This window comes from Heterodontus francisci, chromosome 14, assembly GCF_036365525.1.
Source record: "Heterodontus francisci isolate sHetFra1 chromosome 14, sHetFra1.hap1, whole genome shotgun sequence".
Lineage (NCBI taxonomy): Eukaryota > Metazoa > Chordata > Chondrichthyes > Heterodontiformes > Heterodontidae > Heterodontus > Heterodontus francisci.
In genome coordinates this window covers 36,823,944-36,843,453 of record NC_090384.1, presented here as the reverse complement: position 1 = coordinate 36,843,453, position 19,510 = coordinate 36,823,944, and the positions used below count along the sequence as shown (strand labels likewise).

General features: G+C 40.5%; 1 protein-coding gene across 1 annotated transcript in view; it reads right to left on the bottom strand.

Moving 5' to 3' along the window:
• The window catches only part of trpm5 (transient receptor potential cation channel, subfamily M, member 5), a 165,377-nt gene that overhangs the window by 88,344 nt on the left and 57,523 nt on the right, over positions 1–19,510 (bottom strand). Inside the window, exons 8-10 of the mRNA XM_068045855.1 lie at positions 14,428–14,613; positions 5,356–5,458; positions 5,110–5,228 (exon numbers count right to left, since the gene is read on the bottom strand). Of these exons, the coding sequence (XP_067901956.1) occupies positions 5,110–5,228; positions 5,356–5,458; positions 14,428–14,613 (408 nt within the window). The remainder of the gene's footprint in view (positions 1–5,109; positions 5,229–5,355; positions 5,459–14,427; positions 14,614–19,510) is intronic.

Here is a 19,510-nt window from a genome sequence, read left to right as displayed (position 1 = left end):
ATTAAGGGGAACAGATGGGGTAAATTGGGAGAAACTGTTTCCACTGGCTGGGGTGTCAAGGACTGGGGCCATAGTCTTAAAATTCGCAATAAAGTGGATGAATTAATCGTGCAAATAGATGTAAATAGGTATGATATAGTCGGGATTATGGAGACATGACTGCAAGGTGACCAGGGATGGGAAATGAACATCCAGGGGTATTCAGTATTTAGGAAGGACAGACAAAAAGCAAAAGGCGGTGGAGTTGCATTGCTGGTTAAAGAGGAAATTAACACAATAGTGAGGAAAGATATTAGCGCTGACGATGTGGAATTTATATGGGTAGAGCTGAGAAACACTAAGGGGCAAAAAACGCTAGTGGGGGTTGTATATAGACCCCCAAACTGTAGTGGTGATGTTGGGAATGGCATTAAACAGGAAATTAGAGACGCATGCGATAAAGGAACATCTGTAATTATGGGTGACCTTAATCTGCATATAGATTGGGCAAATCAAATTAGTCACAATACCGTAGAGGAGGAATTCTTGGAGTGTATACGAGATGGTTTTCTGGACCAATACATTGAGGAACCAACTAGAGAACAGGCCATCCTAGACTGGGCATTGTGTAATGAGAGAGGAATAATTGACAATCTAGTGGTGTGAGACCCCTTGGGGATGAGCGAACATAATATGATAGAGTTCTTCATCAAGGTTGAGAGTGACGTAGTTGATTCTGAGACTAGGGTCCTGAATCTGAGTAAAAGAAATTACGAACGTATGAGGCGCGAGTTGGCTATGATGGATTGGGAAACGTTACTTAAAGGGATGACAGTGGATAGGCAATGGAAAACATTAAAGAGCGCATGGATGAACTGCAACAATTGTTTATCTCTGTCTGGTGCAAAAGTAAAACGGGCAAGATAGCCAAACCATGGCTTAGAAGGGAAATTAGAGATAGCATTAGATCCAAGGAAGAGGCATATAAATTTGTCAGAAATAACAACAGACCTGAGGATTGGGAGCAGTTTAGAATTCAGCAAAGGAGGACCAAGGGATTGATTAAGGAGGGGAAAATAGAGTACAAGAGCAAGCTTGCGGGGAACATAAAAACTGACTGTAAAAGTTTCTATAGGTATGTGAAAAGAAAAAGATTAGTGAAGACAAATGTAGGTCCCTTACAGTCAGAAACAGGGGAATTTATTATGGGGAACAAAGAAATGGCTGACCAACTAAATGCATACTTTGGTTCCGTCTTCACGAAGAAGGACACAAATATCATACCAGAAATGTTGGGGAACACAGGGCTTAGTGAGAGGGAGGAACTGAAGGAAATCAGTATTAGTAGAGAAATGGTGTTGGGGAAATTGATGGGATTGAAGGCCGATAAGTCCCCAGGGCCTGATGGTATGCATCCCAGTGTACTTAAGGAAGTGGCCCTAGAAATAGTGGATGCATTGGTGGTCATCTTCCAAGATTCTATAGACTCTGGAACAGTTCCTACAGAATGGAGGGTAGCTAATGTAACCCGACTATTTAAAAAGGGAGGTAGAGAGAAAGCAGGGAATTATAGATCAGTCAGCCTGACGTCAGTAGTGGGGAAAATTCTAGAGTCCATTATCAAAGCGTTTATAGCAGAGCACTTAGAGAACAGTGGTAGAATCGAGCAGAGTCAGCATGGATTTACGAAAGGGAAATCATGCTTGACAAATCTACAAGAATTCTTCGAGGATGTAACAAGTAAAGTTGATGAGGGGGAGCCAGTGGATGTGGTTTATTTGGACTTTCAGAAGGCTTTTGACAAAGTCCCACATAAGAGATTGTCGTGCAAAATTAAAGCACATGGGATTGGGGGTAGTGTATTGCGATGGATAGAAAATTGGTTGGCAGACAAGAAACAAAGAGTAGGGATATTTAACACCCTATCTGTACTAATGCTTTGTCTTTCAACACACCATTAACATATTGTTTGTCTTTGCTCCATGACCTTTTGGTCAGCTATGTGGCCTTGTCCAATCTACACCTTCTCCTTTGTTATCTCTTGCCCCACCCCCGCCTCACTTGCTTATAACCTTTGACATTTCTAATATTTGCCATTTCGAAGAAGGGTCACTGACCTGAAACGTTAACTCTGCTTCTCTTTCCACAGAAGCTGCCAGACCTGCTGAGTGGTTCCAGCATTTCTTGTTTTTATTTCAGATTTCCAGCATCCGCAGTATTTTGCTTTTATTTTAGGGATAAATGGGTCTTTTTCTGAATGGCAGGCAGTGACTAGTGAGGTACCACTGGGATCAGTGTTGGACCCCAGCTATTCACAATATATATTCATGATTTAGATGAGGGAACTAAATGTAATATCTCCAAATTTGCAGATGACACAAAACTGGGTGGGAGGGTGAGTTGTGAGGAGGATGCGGAGAGGCTTCGGGTGATTTGGACAAGTTGAGTGAGTGGGCTAATGCATGGCAGATGCTGTATAATGTGGATAAATGTGAGGTTATCCACTTTGGTAGCAAAAACAGGAAGGCAGATTATTATCTGAACAACAATAAACTGAGAGAGGGGAATATGCAACGACACCTGGGTGTTCTCGCACACCAGTCGCTGAAGATAAGCATGCAAGTCCAACAGGTGGTAAAAAAGGCAAATGGTATGTTGGTCTTCATAGCGAGAGGATTTGAGTAAAGGAGCAGGGATGTCCTGCTGCAATTATACAGGGCCTTGGTGAGGCCACACCTGGAATATTTTGTGCAGTTTTAGTCTCCTTATCTGAGGAAGGATGTTCTTGCTATAGAGGGAGTGCAGCGAAGGTTTACCAGACTGATTCCTGGGATGGCAGGACTGACATATGAGGAGAGATTAAGTCAGTTAGGATTATATTTTCTGGAGTTCAGAAGAGTGAGGGGGGGGGGGGATCTCATAGAAACCTATAAAATTTTAACAGGACTTGACAGGGTAGATGCAGGAAGGATGTTCCCGATGGTGGGGGAGTCCAGAACCAGGGGTCATAGTCTAAAGATATGAGATGAGGAGAAATTTCTTCACCCAGAGAGTGGTGAGCCTGTGGAATTCGCTACCACAGAAAGCCGTTGAGGCCAAAACATTGTATGTTTACAAGAAGGAGTTAGATATAGCTGTTGGTTCTAAATGATCAAAGGGTATGGGGTGAAAGCGGGAACAGGTTACTGAGTTGGATGATCAGTCATGATCATAATGAATGGCAGAGCAGGCTCAAAGGGCCGAATGGCCTACTCCAGCTCCTATTTTCTATGTTTCTATGTTAATTAGAGCCAGACCTTTCAGGAGTGAAATCTGAAAGCAGTTTTATACACAAAGGGTGGTAGACGTTTGGAATTCTTTTCCACATTTGGCAATTGATTCTAGATGAATTGTTAATTTTAAATCAGAAATTGATAGATTTTGTTAACCAAAGGTATTAAGGGATATAGGGCAAACGTAGGTATATGGAGTTAGGTCACAGATCTGCCATAACCTCACTGAATGGTGGAACAGGCCAAATGGCCAACTCCTGTTCCTATGTTCTTCTACGAAATAGTGCCATGGGACCTTTTACATCAAAATGAAAGGCCAGGTTTAATGTCTCATCTGAAGGACAGTATTTCTGATCATGCAGCACTCCCTCAGTACTGCACTGGAATGTTAGCTTAGAATTTGTGCTCAAGACTCTGGAGTGGGCTGGGTTGTGTTTTGGTCTCCTTACATGGAGGCTTTGGTGCAGAGGACAGCCACAAGATTAATTCCCAGTTTCAAACACCTCAATTACCCAGATGAGCTCAGAAAAGCATTGAGTTAAGACTTGATTATGGTTTATAAAATAATGAAGCAGCTAGATTGTGTTTATGTGGACAAACTATTTCAATGGAATAGGTTAGGGAGGACCAGGGGTCACACTTACAAGTTATGGAGGGGCTGAACTAGCTTGGATATTCTTCTTTTCCCAGATTATAGTGGACTTGTGGGTCAGGTTGCCAGCTCACACAGTGAACACTGTTCATTGTATTCTTTCAATAGAACTGGACCTGTTTCTGACTGGGGCAGTGATGACCTCGTACAAGAGGTAGGTATTCTATTACAATAAATCAGGATCGCTTGGGTGAGTTTTGATTGTTTAACAGGGGTTGAAGAGGAACTTTCCAGATTTTTTTCTCCTAAGTGGCCTGGGTTTATAATTCTTTTCCTTTTCCCATGAGATTCCCATGTGGCACAATGGTTAGCACCGCAGCCTCACAACACCAGTGACCTGGGTTCGATTCTGGGTACTGCCTGTATGGAGTTTGCTATTTTTTCCTTTGACCGCATAGGTTTTGGGTGCTCCGGTTTCCTTCCACAGCCAAAGACTTGCAGGTTGATAGGTAAATTGGCCATTATAAATTGCCCCTAGTATAGGTAGGTGGTAGGGGAATTGAGAGAAGGTGGGGATGTGAGAGGGTAATGGGATTAATATAGGATTAGTATAAATGGGTGGTTGATGGTTGGCACAGACTCGGTGGGCCGAAGGGCCTGTTTCAGTGCTGTATCTCTAAATAAATAAATAAAATAAATAAATTACATGGCTCCAGCGGTAGAGAATGCATGTTCTGGAATGCATATAGAATCTTAACAGTGATCACACTTCAGAAGTACTTCATTGACTGTAAAAGTGTTTTGGGACCTCCTGAGATTATGAAAGATGCTGTAATAATGCAAGTCATTCTTCTGTCTTTATTAATTCAGGAAGTGACCGGGGAAATTCAATGTATTGTTTCTAATGCTCCACCATCTCAACAGGATCTCAACAAGCTTTCCAATCATATCAATTCTGGCGCAATATCTTTACTTGAAGTGCTCACCTGCTTTTTTCTCTTTCCAGATAATTCTAGCATTTTGATTTTATTTTTCAGGGCTAGCATTCAGTTTTTCTTTTTAGATCTCAAATCTAACTTACCTGATGCACTGCCACTAGTTTATGACCCAAATGGAAATTGCAACCGAATATAAACTTGCCAAGGACTGCAGTACCAAAGATACTGAAAATACCTGTTTACTAACACTAACAGGAAAGTCTCGCCCCTTCACACTTTCCTCTTCCAGTTTGATGAACGGCCTTTTGAAGTAAATTAAATGTCTTACCTTCCACTCCACATCACCATTGAAGATCTCACTCTTGGCAATATCCACCCTGTTCCAGGCTACGGCAAGTTTTAGTTCATCCAGATATTCCTGGGCTTCTTGAGTTTGACTTTTACATGCTATAGAAGAGGGAAAGACAAGTATTTTGTGCATGATACCTGCATTTACTACATGTAACATTTAGCATTACTTTTTTATGTTGGTGCCAGAATGTGCTCATTGTAAACATTGTGAATATCTCCCTACCTTTGACAAGGGCTTTCAGGATAATAGTGTCCAAGTCCTCGCAACCCTCCTGTTCTGAGTCATGTACCGTTAAAATATGGTCTTTGGCCATAATGTTTTGAATCTAAAAAGAATCCAAAAGTTTCTGTCACTTTTGTTTCTTATAAGAATATACTTAAGATTAAGGTATACAAGATTATTAAATCGTTCAAGTCAAATTTTAAATATGTCACATCACATGACCAATATTTATGAACATTCAGTAGCTTATACAATGTCTCATTGCTGAACTAATAATAAATCTCTCCTTTGAATTCAGAATAAAATAAACTTAATGAGAATGGATATTACACAAGACTGAGGTCATTAATTGCAGATACTGTAAGATTCAAGGAAAAGTGGAAAGTTTTGCTGATGAGTGAAAGGACAATTCCTGCAGAACTGAAATGGTAAGAGAACAGCTTTTTTTTATTATTCATTCACAGGATCTGGGTGTCGCAGGCAAGGCCAGCATTTATTGCTCATCCCTAATTATGCTTGAGAAGGTGGTGGTGAGATGACAGCTTGAATGCAACTGAGTGGCTTGCTAAGACATTTCACAGGGCAGTTAGGAGTCCACCATGCTGTTGTGGGTCTGGAGTCACATATAAGGCAGACCACGTAAGGACGGTTGGTTTCCTCCTAAAGGACATTAGTGAACCACAATCTGGTTTTATGATTTTACAGTTTTATAACAATCCAGTAGTTTTGGGCTCACCGTTACTGATACTAACTTTTTATTCCAGATTAATTTAATTAACAGAATTTAAATTCCTCAACTGCCATGGTAGAATGAACAACAGACTATTTCTGATAATTTGAAGTCACTTGGTGGTCAAGTAAACTGCCTTGTCTTTATCCAGTAATTTCCCTCTATAGCTAGAAGAGATTACAATAACTAATGGCAATGATTTGCATTTATATAGAGTCATTAAAAAAATCAAGGTCCGTAACAAAGTGCAATCAAAAAACTGGACACCAAGCCAAAGAAGGAAACATTAAGTGGGGTAATGAAAACCTTTGTGAAAGATGGGTTTTTAATTCTGGAATGAACCAGAATAGAGAACAGAAGTAGTTGTAGGGGATCATCCAGGCAATAGAGATCTCAACATATTATAGTTTAAGATAATGAGTGAGAAAGACATAAGTAAGACAAAGACTGAAGTAATTAACTGGAAAAAGACTGTTTTTAAGGGGATGATAATGGAACGAAGGAAAGTAAACTGGAAAATACTGGCAGACATAGAAATAGAACAGCAGTGGGAAGCATTTAAAACAGTGATCAATAGAGTCCAGCCAAAATATATCCCACTCAAAAGTGAGAACAAGCTGGCTAGTAATGATACACCACGGATGGATAAAGAAATAAGGGCAAAATTGAAATTAAATAAAAAGGCATACACAATGTACACAACAAAGGAGAGGATAATAAACGGTAAAATAAAATGGTTAGGAAATAAATTAAAAACAAGTAGGAAGACAAAGAGAAACTACAAAATTAAATTATCAAGAAATATAAAAAGAAATAGTAAATTATTCTGCAGACACATAAATAATAAAATAAAAATCAGACTGGGATATAGCCACTAAAGGACACAGACAATAAACTAACAGGTAATGATGGCAAAAAGGCAGAAATATTAGATAATTAGTTCGCTTCGGTATTTACCAGGGAGACTAACATAGTGGACATGACATCAGAAGAAGGATCAAAAAAGATATAAAGACATTTAAGATAGAAAGCAGGGAAATAATTGATAAACTAATCAAACTTAAAAGTGGATAAAACCCCTTGTCCAGATGGATTGCATATGCATATGTTAAAAGAAGTTAGGGAAGAGATAGGAGAGGCACTATTACACACACACATATATATATACATATAGAAGTTCATTATAAAAAGGGAATAGTGTCAGAGGACTTGCAGACAACAAATGTAATTTTTATGTATAAAAAGGAAAATAGAACAAATAAATGAAACTATAGACTAATTAGCTTAATGTCAGTGGTAGGAAAGATAATAGAATCCTTACTTAAAGATATAATTTTTAAAAATCAGGAAACTTAAAATATAATAGAGTAGTCAGCATAGATTCCAAAAGGGAAGGTCATGTTTGACCAACCTTATTGAATTACTTGAAGGGTCGATAAAGGTAATGTAGTAGATGTAAAAATTTGGATTTTGAAAAAGCCTTTGATAAGGTACACAGAGTAGACTAATGAATAAGTGCCTAACATGTGGAGTCAGGTGAGAAGTATCAGAACACAAGAAATAGGAGCAGGAGTAGACCATATGGTCTGCTCCGCCATTCAAAACAATCATGGCTGATCTTAGGATTCAACTCCACTTTCCCACCCGCTTGCCATACCCCTTGAGTCCCTGAGAGACCAAAAATCTGTCATCTCAGCCTTAAATGTATTGAACGATGGAGCATCCACAACTCTCTGGGTACAGAATTCCAAAGATTCACAACCCTTTGAGCAAAGTAATTTATCCTCAGCTCAGTCCTAAATGATTGGCTCCCTATCTTGAGACCATGCCCCCGTGTTTTAGATTCCCCAACCAGTGGAAATAATCTCAGTGTCTACCCCATCCAGCCCCTTTAGAATCTTATATGTTTCAGTGAGATCACCCCTCATTCTTCTAAACTCCAGAGGCCCAATTTACATAGTCTCTCATCATAGGTCAACCTCCTCATCCCAGGGATCAATCTTGTGCACCTTGGCAGCACTGCCTCCAACGCAAGTATATCCTTTCTTAAATGTGGAGACCAAAACTGCACACAGTATTTCAGATGTGGTCTCACCAAAACCCTGTATAATTGTAGCAATACTTCCTTATTCCAGTACTCCAATCCCCTAGCAATAAAGGCCAACATGCCATTTGCCTTCATAATTGTTTGCTAATACCTGCTTTTTAGCCCCTAGGTTACTGTCTATTTCTGGTTTGGAACTTGTGTCTTCTACTGTGAAGACAGACACAAAATATTTGTTCAATGCTTCTGCCATTTCCTCATTCTCCATGATAATTTCTTCTATCTCTGATTCTACGGGATCGACATTTACTTTAGCTATTCTCTTCCTTTTGATATACCAAGAAAGCTCTTACAATCTGTTTTTATATTACAGGCTCGTTTATTCTCAATCTATTTTTTCCTTTTTTAATTAACTTTTTGGTGGCCCTTTGCTATTTTCTAAAACACTCCAATCCTCAGACTTGCTACTCTTTTTTTTGCAACATTGTAAGCCTTTTCTTTTAATCTAATACTATCCTAAATGTCCTGAGTGAGCCACGGATGGGTCTTTCTGGCTGAGTTTTTGTTTCCCAAAGAAACATATTTTTGTTGAACATTTTGACTTGTTTCCTTAAGGATTCCCACTGTTAATTTACCGCCATACCTTTTGGTCTATTTACCCAATTTACCTTAGCCAGTTCTCCCCTCATGCCTATGTAATTGGCTTTGTTTAAGTTTAAGATTCTTGTTTGTGATTGGAGCATGTTACTTCCAAATTTAACATGGCATTCAATGGTATTATGATCACTATTTCCCAGTGAATCTTTTACTATGACATTGCTAATTAACTGTGCTTCATTACACAATACTAGATCTAAGATAGCTTTATCAAATTGAATAGCAAGCTGGACACAAAACAGAATACAGAGAGTAGGGGGTTAAGGCTAGTTACTCAAATTGGCAAATGGTGGGAAGTGATGTTCCATAAACATTGTTACTGGGACCACAGTTGTTCACCATTTACATTAACAATTTGGACTCAGGAATTGGAAGTACAAATTCAAAATTTGCAGATGACATTAAATTGGAGCATGTAGTTATTACATGACAAACTGTATTTATATAGTTCCTTTAACAGAATAATATGTCCCAGGGTGCATTATAAAGCAAAATTTGTCACTGAACCACAGGAAGAGGGCTGTGAGAAAATACAGAAAGGCATTAATAAATGGGCATATAGCGAGCAAATGAACTTCAATAGATAAGTTGAGGTCGTATATTTTAGTAGGAAGAATAAAGTGGCCACATACTCCTCAAAAAATAAGTGTCTAAATGGGGTAAAGGAATATAGAAATCTGGGGCATAGACATTGTCATGAAAGCCACAGCTGCCAAAGTGAGACATGTTAGTTTCTTCATATGGAACATTAATTTTGAACTGTTGCTGGATTGAAAAAAATGGCTTGGTTTAAAAGACCACTGAAATATGACTGCTCGTTTTGCAATATAAAAGACAGTTGAAAAAAAAAGACAATAGGAACTGCTCACTGATTCAATGCTAGTGAGGGTAGTAATAGGAGGATTAGGCAAATGAATGCATGGCTGAACAGCTGGTGTAGGCGGGAGGGCTTCAGCTACTTGGATCATTGGGATCTCTTCTGGTGCAGAGGTGACCTGTACAATAAGGACGGGTTGCATCTAAACTGGAGGGGGACCAATATCCTTGCAGGGAGATATGCTAGTACTACTCGGAAGGGTTTAAACTAATCTTGCAGTGGGGTGAGACACAAAGTAGTAGTCTCTCAGATAAGATAGTTGAGGCAAATGTAGAGGTAAAAGCAAGCAAGTCCAGTAGGCAGGCCGGGCAGGGGCAGGACAGGGAGCGTGGAAGGTCTTCTACCGGCATGTAAATAGTAATCGAGTCGTAGTAAGAGGAAGAGTGGGGCTTATTAGGGTCAGAGACAGTAATATATGCTTAGAGGCGCAGGGCTAGGCTAATGTACTTAATATGCACTTTGTATCAGTGTTCAGTAAGGCAATGGAGGCTGACAAAATATTAGTGGAAGCAGAGAGAGTAGAGGCAATGGATAGGATAAAAATGGTGATGGGGGAGGTACTAAAAAGTCTGGCTGTGCTTAGGGTAGATAAGTCACCTGGTCCAGATGGCTTGCATCCCAGGTTTCTAAAGGAAGTGGGGGTGGAGATAGCGGAAGGGCATGCCATAATCTTCCAATCTTCCCCGGATACAGGGAAGGTGCCAGAGCGTTGGAGAGTGGCAAATGTGACCCCCTTTATCAAGAAAGGGTGTAAGGACAGTCCAAGCAACTACAGGCCAGCTAGTTTAATATCAGTGGTGCGTAAGGTTTTAGAAACTATAATCGGGGAAAATATCAATGGACACTTAGAGAGGTTTGAGTTAATTAAGGATAGCCAGCATGGATTTGTAAAAGGCAGATCATGCTTGACTAATCTATTTGAACTTTTTGATGAAGTAACAGAGAAGGTTGATGAAGGGAATGTGGTGGATATGGTTGAGATGGATTTTAAGAAAGCATTTGATAAGGTACCACATAAAAGGCTGGTTGAAAAAATTGAACCTCATGGAATAGGAAGGTCAGAGTCCAAATGGATAAAAAAAATTGGCTTAAAGATAGAAACCAGCAAGTCGTAGTAAATGGTTGCTTTTCTGACTGGAGGATGATAGACAGTGGTGTTCCCCCAAGGGTCAGTGCTGGGGTCACTTTTTCATTGCTAAATATAAATGACTTGGATCTCAGAATGCAGAGTAGAATCTCAAAATTTGCTGACGAGACCAAACTTGGAGTTGCGACAAACAGTGAGGATGATATGAACTGTCTGCAACAGGACATAGATAGGCTAGCAGAATGGGCAGAAAGATGGCAGATGGAATTTAATACTGACAAGTGTGAGGTATTGCATTTTGGCAGAAGGAATAGGGAAAGGCAATATATATTTAATGGCAGAGTTCTAAAGAGTGTACAGGAATAGAGGGACCTGGGGGTGCATGCGCATCGATCTTTGAAGGACATATTGAGAGAGTGGTCAGTAAAGTATATATGATTTGTGGTTCATAAATAGAGGCATTGAGTACAAAAACAGGGAAGTTATGCTGAACCTTTATAAAGCTCTGCTTAGGTCCCAACTGGAGTATTGCATCCAGTTCTAGTCACCACACTTTAGGAGGAACGTGAAGGTCCTTGAGAGGGTGCAGAAGAGACTTACCAGAATGGTTCCAGAGATCGAGATTTTAGTTACAATGTTAGGTTGGAAAAGTTGGGGTTGTTCTTCTTAGAACAAAAGAGATTGAGGGGAGATTTAATAGAAGTGTATAAGATTATGACAGGCTTAGATAAGTTAGACAAGGAAAAACTGTTCCCATTAAATAAATGGTACACTGACTGGGAGACACAGATTGAAATTTTTTGGCAAAAGATGCAGGGGGAATATGAGGAAGCACTTTTTTACGCAGCAGGTGGTAATGACCTGGAACTCGCTGCCCACAAGGGTGGTGGAAGCAGAGATGATCAATGTCTTCAAGAGGATGTTGGATGGCCACCTGAGAAAAATAGACTTGCAGGGGTGCGGGATCAAGTCAGGGCATGTGACTGACTGCATAGCTCTGTGGAGAGCCAGCAAGGACTCAATGAGCCAAACAGCCTCTTTCTGTGCCAATATGACTCTATGAAAGGAAGGCCCAGGTGGTTTTGATATGGCCAGACTTATGGAATCTGAATATTTTAAAAGGAAAATGACTATTGATTTTGATTCTGGATAAATTCAACAGGCTTTCCTAAGTCTGACAGGCTGTAAGAAAGAAAGGAAGACACAAAGAAACCAGAAGCTGCAGCCTCAGAAGAGAGAGAGAGAGAAAACAACTGCTCTCAGAACGCTGATACAGCGAAAGGCTGCTACGATTTGAACATGGTTTGAAGGCTCGAGATTTGCGGAGGAGAAAAGACCAACAGGATCACCAGAGGTTGCCTTATTAATGGAAGACCAGTCAAGTGTGCTCTGAAGAAGTGAGTGAAGAGGACACTGGGTTTTGTTAAGAACACTGGGAGATCCATTGCAACTGGGAAGAGTTTGGGACTGTAAACTGCAAGGATACTGTTTTGATAAGAACACAGTGTAATGTATAAAAATGGTGTGGGATTTTCAAGTGTTTTGATAAGTTAATGGGAAATAACTTTCTTTGTAATTTAGTAAATTGGCTACCTACTAAGTACTGCTTTGTTAATGCTGCTTTTTAGTTTAACTGTTAAAGTAAAAGTAAACGTGAAATCATGTCGTGTAATCCTTCAATCAGTCTAGGGAATTCATATCTCCTGTTTTAAAATTAACGGTCCCAACTGAGGTCGTTACACTGCAAATAACAATGAAACCAGGGCTTAGAGAGTTGTTTTCTTTATTTCGTTATTCGTTATTTTAACTTATGAGGATAGGTTATGCAGCCTGTATCAGCCATGGCTCAGTTGGTAGCATTCTTGACTCTGAATCAGAAGGTTCTGGGTTTAAGTCCCACTCCAAAATTAAAGCTTACACTCTAGTGCAGTGCTGAGCGAGTGCTGCCCTGTTGGAGGTGTCATTTTTTTGGATGAGATGTTTAACCAAGGCCCCATCTGCCTGCTTGGGTGGATGTAAAAGATCCCATGGCATTATCTTGAAGAAGAGTCTGGGGAGTTATTCCGGTGTCCTCGCCAATATTTATCCATCACAAAAACAGATTACCTTGTCATTATCATATTGCTGTTTGTGGGAGTTTGCTGTGCACAAAATTTGCTACTGCTTTTTCTACAATAGTGACTACACTTCAAAAGTTCATGGGCTGTAAAACACTTTGAGATGTCCGGCAGTCATGAAAAGCATTACATAAATGCAAGTCTTTCTTTCTTTATAAACTTGGCGTATACTCCTGAGTATAGGAAATTGAGGAGTGATCTGTTTGAGGTGCTGAAAACATTAGAAGGATTTGATAGGGTAGAAACAGAGAAATTATTTTCGCTGGTGGGGGAAATCAAGAACAAGGGAACCTAAAATTAGTACTATGCCATTTGGGAGAGAAATCAGGAAGAACATTTTCACACAAAGGGTAGTGGAAATTAGGAATCCTCTCCCCCAAAAGGCTGTTATTGCTAGTGTTACGACCAGGTGAGAAAGAGGTCTAGGGTTTCCTTTCAGCCGTCACCTGGTCTTACTGTAACAGGGTTTAATTTTAAACATACCTTTTTTTACTCCCCCTTGGTGAATCCTTGTTCACTAACTTCCAATTATAGGGCAAATAAACTAGCAAAACAGGTTTTCTTAGCTTTAAAGAAAAAAGGTTGAACTTTATTAAACTTAAACTCTTATTTGGTTATCGCCTACGGATAAGCGATGCCCCAGGCTAGCATGCATACACAATAAACACATGCAGATAGAGACAGAATAGAGCAGAAGAAATAAAGTAGAAAAGTTTGAGGCAATATCTGAAGATGGTTTTGGTTACTGTTCTTTGAGCTCGCTGTAAAGTCCTTGATTGTAGGTAGGTCTTGCTTTTCTTTGGGGCCTAGTATTCTTCTTACACCTTGTTCGATGTAGGAGACTTTTCTCTCTGGGGTTCATGTGTCCTCAGTGGGTCCAGAGGCTTGTGAAAAAGAGATGGGAGCAGACAAGAGAGATCTCACTCTAGGAGCAAACAGTCTTTCTGAGTTCAAACTCTTTGTACAATTCAGAAAAACCCATGTTGCCAAGCAGGTTAGTGATGTGATTAATTGGTCTGACCACATCTGTTTGTGGATTCTCTTGCCTTAGCCTACTCTGGAATGTCTCTTCCTACACACAATACCTGGTGCTCAAATGCATTGTGGGTTAAATTGGAGCAGGGAATAGCCCCTTTATCCCTCCAAGCACTGTCTGTTAGTATGCAAACGTTTTTTCCGGCCACAGCTGATCTGTTTAACAAATCATTTCCTCCCTCCAGCAACAGTTTAAAATTAATGTTCATATGGCAAAATTAATATGCCTCATTCTTGGCAGTGGGGAGGGTTTGCATGACACTAGATCAAATGGAGCTTTCAAGAGAAGTAGATAGATTTGTGTTAGGTAAGGATATCAAGGGATACAGAGCAAAGGCAGGCAAATGGAGTTAAGGCAGAGATTAGCCATGATCTAATTGAATGGCAAAGCAGGCTTGAGGGGCTGAATGACCTACTCCTGTTCCTAATCATAATTCAACACAAACTGTCATAAAGAAGGCAAACAAAATGTGTTGTCTTTCTCAACATATTTGTTCAATGCACTGGTGATAATGTCAATCTTACCAGTTTGGTCCATTTGAGAATATTCTCCCTGGAAAAGTTTTCTCTGGGGAATTTATCTTGAAGCTGTTCTTGCACCGTCTCTGGAACCAAAGGTCCATGCATCAATGAGGCAATAACATCAGCAATGCCTCCAGATCCTGCCAGGATCAGCCATGGAACAGAGTTTTCCATCCCTTGGTGCACTTTCTATAATAGAAATTAAAACAAACTTATTTTGATTTTGTGTTTTTGGATTTATTAACAGCAATCATAGAAAATCCATCTTTAACAACTGTTCCAAGACCTCAGAAATTATTAATTACAACTCTTCAGGATACAGGTAAAACATAATAGAATGTACTGCTGTGTTCTGACACAAACTCAGTCATAAAGTTGGTGCTGCTTTGTTTGTTTTCTTTATTAATTTTCTTCATCTGTTGATCTACTCCAAAACCTCCTTTCTTGAAAGCTTTGTCTCCTCACTAGAATATGTTGTATATCGCTGTCACAACATGGAATGTTGTTAGTAGCATCATTATAGTGTTCTTCACAAAGCTCTCAGAGTCTTTGGTTGGCTAAATACCAACTCTTTATTTACATTACTTTATATTTACACTCTCCATTAGGATCTCGAGCTAGCACTTCTAATGTTGCTTCTAGCTCCTTTCTAGCCTACTGCCCATGGGACTATTACTACATCATCACTACAGTAGGAGGTGTTACTCTCACTGTCTCAATCATTAATCCTTTCAGAACCTTATACTACATCTCCTCCCAAGTCTTTGTCCTTATACATTTTAATCTATATACACATTCAATTTGACTTTACATACTGTGTCATTTCCCCCCCAAGTCTCTGACATCACAGATTCAATCTGCCAGGAGGTTTCATGCCTCTCCCTGATCATATTCATGTCCGACTCGGAAGTTCAGTAGCCTTTCTTGAAAGTCTTTCTTGATGACTTGGATAGCCTTTACCAATGTTTGTAGTATCCTGTTGTCTCTGGGTTTCTCCTCCAGATATATGACTGGTTGTTGTGTTTGAGGTATAGGGATATTGGAAGCGTGTAATACATAAGATGAACTTCATCTCTATGGATAACTCTACCTTCATGTCCTAGATCTTGTATCCATATCTTCTCACCATGTTTTAACCTTGGTAGGTTTCTGATACGGAATCGCTTATTGTAATTGTGACTTGTTGGATCCCGTAAGACTTCTTTCTCTTTGTCTTGAATTTTTTAGTAGTCATGTACATCTATCCCTGGAAGTAGTTTTCCAGGTAGAATTGGAAGTTGAGTTTTTAGCATCTTGCCCGTCAACAGCTCTGAAGGTGAAAGTCCACATAACAATGGAGTACATCGATAATTCAATTGTGCAGTTGGAAGATTCCCTTTCTTCTTCAAAAACAATTTAATATTCCATACTCCTCTCTCTGCTTCACCACTTGCTTGAGGGTAACGAGGGAAACTTGTGACATGTTCAAATCCTCACTTCCTTGCAAATTATGTGAAATCTTTCTTTCTTTGGCCTCCTTGTCTCGAGAGACAATGGGTAAGCACCTGGAGGTGGTCAGTGGTTTGTGAAGCAGCGCCTGGAGTGGCTATAAAGGCCAATTCTAGAGTGACAGACTCTTCCACAGGTGCTGCAGATAAAATTGGTTTTCGGGGCTGTTACACAGTTGGCTCTCCCCTTGCACTTCTGTCTTATTTCCTGCCAACTATGTGAAATATTCATTTGCAAAATGTGGTGCGTTGTCTGACACAACCTCATCAGGAATACCATAGATCTCCTGTGTAGCTCTAATAACAGATTTTGTTGCTGTGGAGTACCATCTTTGCACGTTAATCCATCGTAAAAAACAATCGATCATTGTAATGTAAGATTTTCCATCGTACATCAATGAATCCATTCCTAGATGTTCCCATGGTCTGGTTGGAAATTGTGCTGCTATCAGAGGTTCCCTCTGTTCTGGTCTGTGTACCGCACATTTTTGACAATTCAAGGTCATTTTTTCGATGTCTTTAGATATTCCTGGCCACCAAACAGATGATTAAGCTCATGCTCTGCATTCTGTAATTCCCATGTGGCCTTGATAAATTTTTGCCAAGATATCTGATCGACAGCCTGGCAAAGCTATCCAAAAGCATAAGGTTCACTAAATTCACCATGATTAGTGGCTTTTGGCCGGTTCCTTTGGACGAGCAGTCAAGATTACTTACAACATTTATCACTCCATTAGAATGATTATGCTTCAATCGTCTACCATTTGGGATAACATCCACACCTAAAATCTTCCAAAGGACCATGCCCAATATTCTGCAAAGACTAAAAGGGGTGATTTATCACATGGATGACATCCTAGTCCATGGGGAATCAATTGAAGAACATGACCAGAGAGTCAAAGCAGTTCTATGTCTTCAAGAAGAAGGGCTGACACTTAAAGTTAAGTGTGAATTCTCGAAAATATCTGTCTGTTTCTGAAGACATAATGTGAGTAGTAAGGGCATAATGGCAGACCCGCAAAAGATGAGATCCATTAGTGAATTTACAATCCCAACTTCTGTCCAACATCTCCAAAGATTTCTAGGAATGGTGAATCAGTTGGTGAAATTTTTACCCAATTTGGTGCAGGTAACAGAATTATTAAGACAACTTTTGAAGAAAGATCAAGCCTTGTGCTGGAATACACATCAAAAACAGGCATTTCGCAGAATTAAGGAGACGCTAGTTTCACCAGAGATATTAGCACATTATAATCTTTCATTACCGACTATTATTGCAGCAGATGCCTCATCTACAGGATTGGGGGCAGATTTCTTTCAGGAAGAGCCAAATAGATCTCAAAGACCGATCGATTATGCATCCTGAGCTTGTCCAAGACAGAGACAAGGAGTGTGGTCATTGAAAAAGAAGCATTCGCAGTCACATGGACTTGCAAGACATTTGCAGATGACATTATTGGCCTGAAAGTGGTTATTGTAAGGTGAGGTGAGTGACTGCCCTTTATATCAAGGCAGCATTTGACCAAGTATGGCATCAAGGAGCCCCAGCAAAACTGGAGTCAATGGGAATTAGGGGGAAAAATCTCTGCTGGTTGGAGCCATAACTAGCACAAAGGAAGACGGTTGTGGTTGTTAGAGGTCAATCATCTCAGTCCCAGGACATCAATGCAGGAGTTCCTCAGGGTAGTGTCCTAGGCCCAACCATCTTCATAAGGTCAGAAGTGGGGATGTTCACAGATGATTACACACTGTTCAGTACCATTTGCGACTCCTCAGATAATGAAGCAGCATGTGTCCAGATGCAGAAAGACCTGGACAGTATCCAGACTGATAAGTGGCAAGTAACATTTGTACCACACAAGTGCCAGGCAATGACTATCTCAAACAGACGAATCTAACCATTTCCCCTAAATGTTCAATGGCATTACCATGTCTGAGTCCCCCATTATCAACATCCTGCGGTCTCCTCTATAATGGGGAGACCAAACGCAGATTGGGTGACCGCTTTGTGGAACACCTTCGCTCGGTCTGAAAACATGACCCGAGTTTCCTGTCACTTGCCATTTCAACACATCCCCCTGCTTTCATGCCCACATCTCTGTCCTGGATTGCTGCAGTGTTCCAGTGAACATCAACGCAAGCTCGAGGAACAGCATCTCATTTACCGATTAGGTACGCTACAGCACTGAACATTGAGTTCAATAATTTCAGAGCATGACTGGCCCCCCCTTTTTTATTTTTATTTTTTATTTTTATTTCAGTTTGTTTTATCATTCATTTTTTTACCATGTGCCTGTCCACTGTTTTTTCATGTTTGTGCTTTTGGCCAGGGCTGTTCATTATTCTATCATTTAATACCCTCTCTGCACTAACGCTTTGTCTTTCACCATACCATTAACACACCCTTTGCCTCTGCTCCATGACCTTCTTGCCAGTTATTCCCTGTGACCCTCTGTCCTATCAACACCTTTCCTTTTTTATCTTTTGCCTCACCCCTGCTTTATTTGCTTAAAACCTATTACATTTCGAACCTTTGCCAGTTCTGATGAAAGGTCACTGACCTGAAACGTTAACTCTCCCCACAGATGCTGTGAGACCTGCTGAGTATTTCCAGTATGTTTTGTTTTTATTCCTGGGCGTTACCAGTGACCAGAAACTGAACTGGAACTGCCTCATAAATACTGTGGCCACAAGAGCAGGTCAGAGGATGGGATTTCTGTGGCAAGTAACTCACCTCCACACTCCCAAATGCCTGTCCTCCATCTACAAGACACAAGTCAGGAGTTCAAGAAGCTCGACACCACCCAGGACAAAGCAGCTTGATTGGCACCCCATCCACCACCTACAACACTCACTTCTGTAGCTGGATGGCTAACAGCTAACCATCTGCAGAGCATGAAGATAAAAATAGCCATCCTTACACAAGGGCAAGGACTGTGAAACAGCTGCAGTTGCAGTTCAATGAACCCAGCCTGCTGAATAGGCAGTGTGTGATAAGATGTGCTCCGAATGAGACTGTGAGCGATTGTGAAGGTTGCTAGACAAGGATGGATAAGAAGGACAAGGCCAGCAGATGTATTTTGTTTTGCTTTGCAACTAACACTGATTCCAAGTCATGGGTGTACGTGACTAATAACATTCTTGAGACTGGGAACAACTGGATAAAAAGGGGAGGCCATGAGCCTCCAAAGGAAGAAGACCTGCAGGACCATCGCGAAAAGGGAACCCTGAGTTCGGGATTCAGTGAAGAGAACCTATCAGAGGGAGACTGATCACCTCGCCTCGCAACGGATAGTATTTAAGTCCAAGCTGTGAGTCTTGTGATTTGTAACAAGTAGGTTAACAAGTGAAATAACAGCAGATAAGTGAGTTAAGTATCAATAAAAGTGTTTATATGAAGTTTCTCGTACAGGTGTCTTTTGTCCACCACTGACGCACAGCAGCAGAAGTGTGTACCATCTACAAGATGCACTGCACCAACTCATCAAGGTTCCTTTGACAGCACCTTGCAAACCTGCAACCTCAACCACCTAAAAGGACAAGGGAAGCAGATGCATAGGAATACCACCATCTGCAAGTTCCACTCCAAGCCGCACACC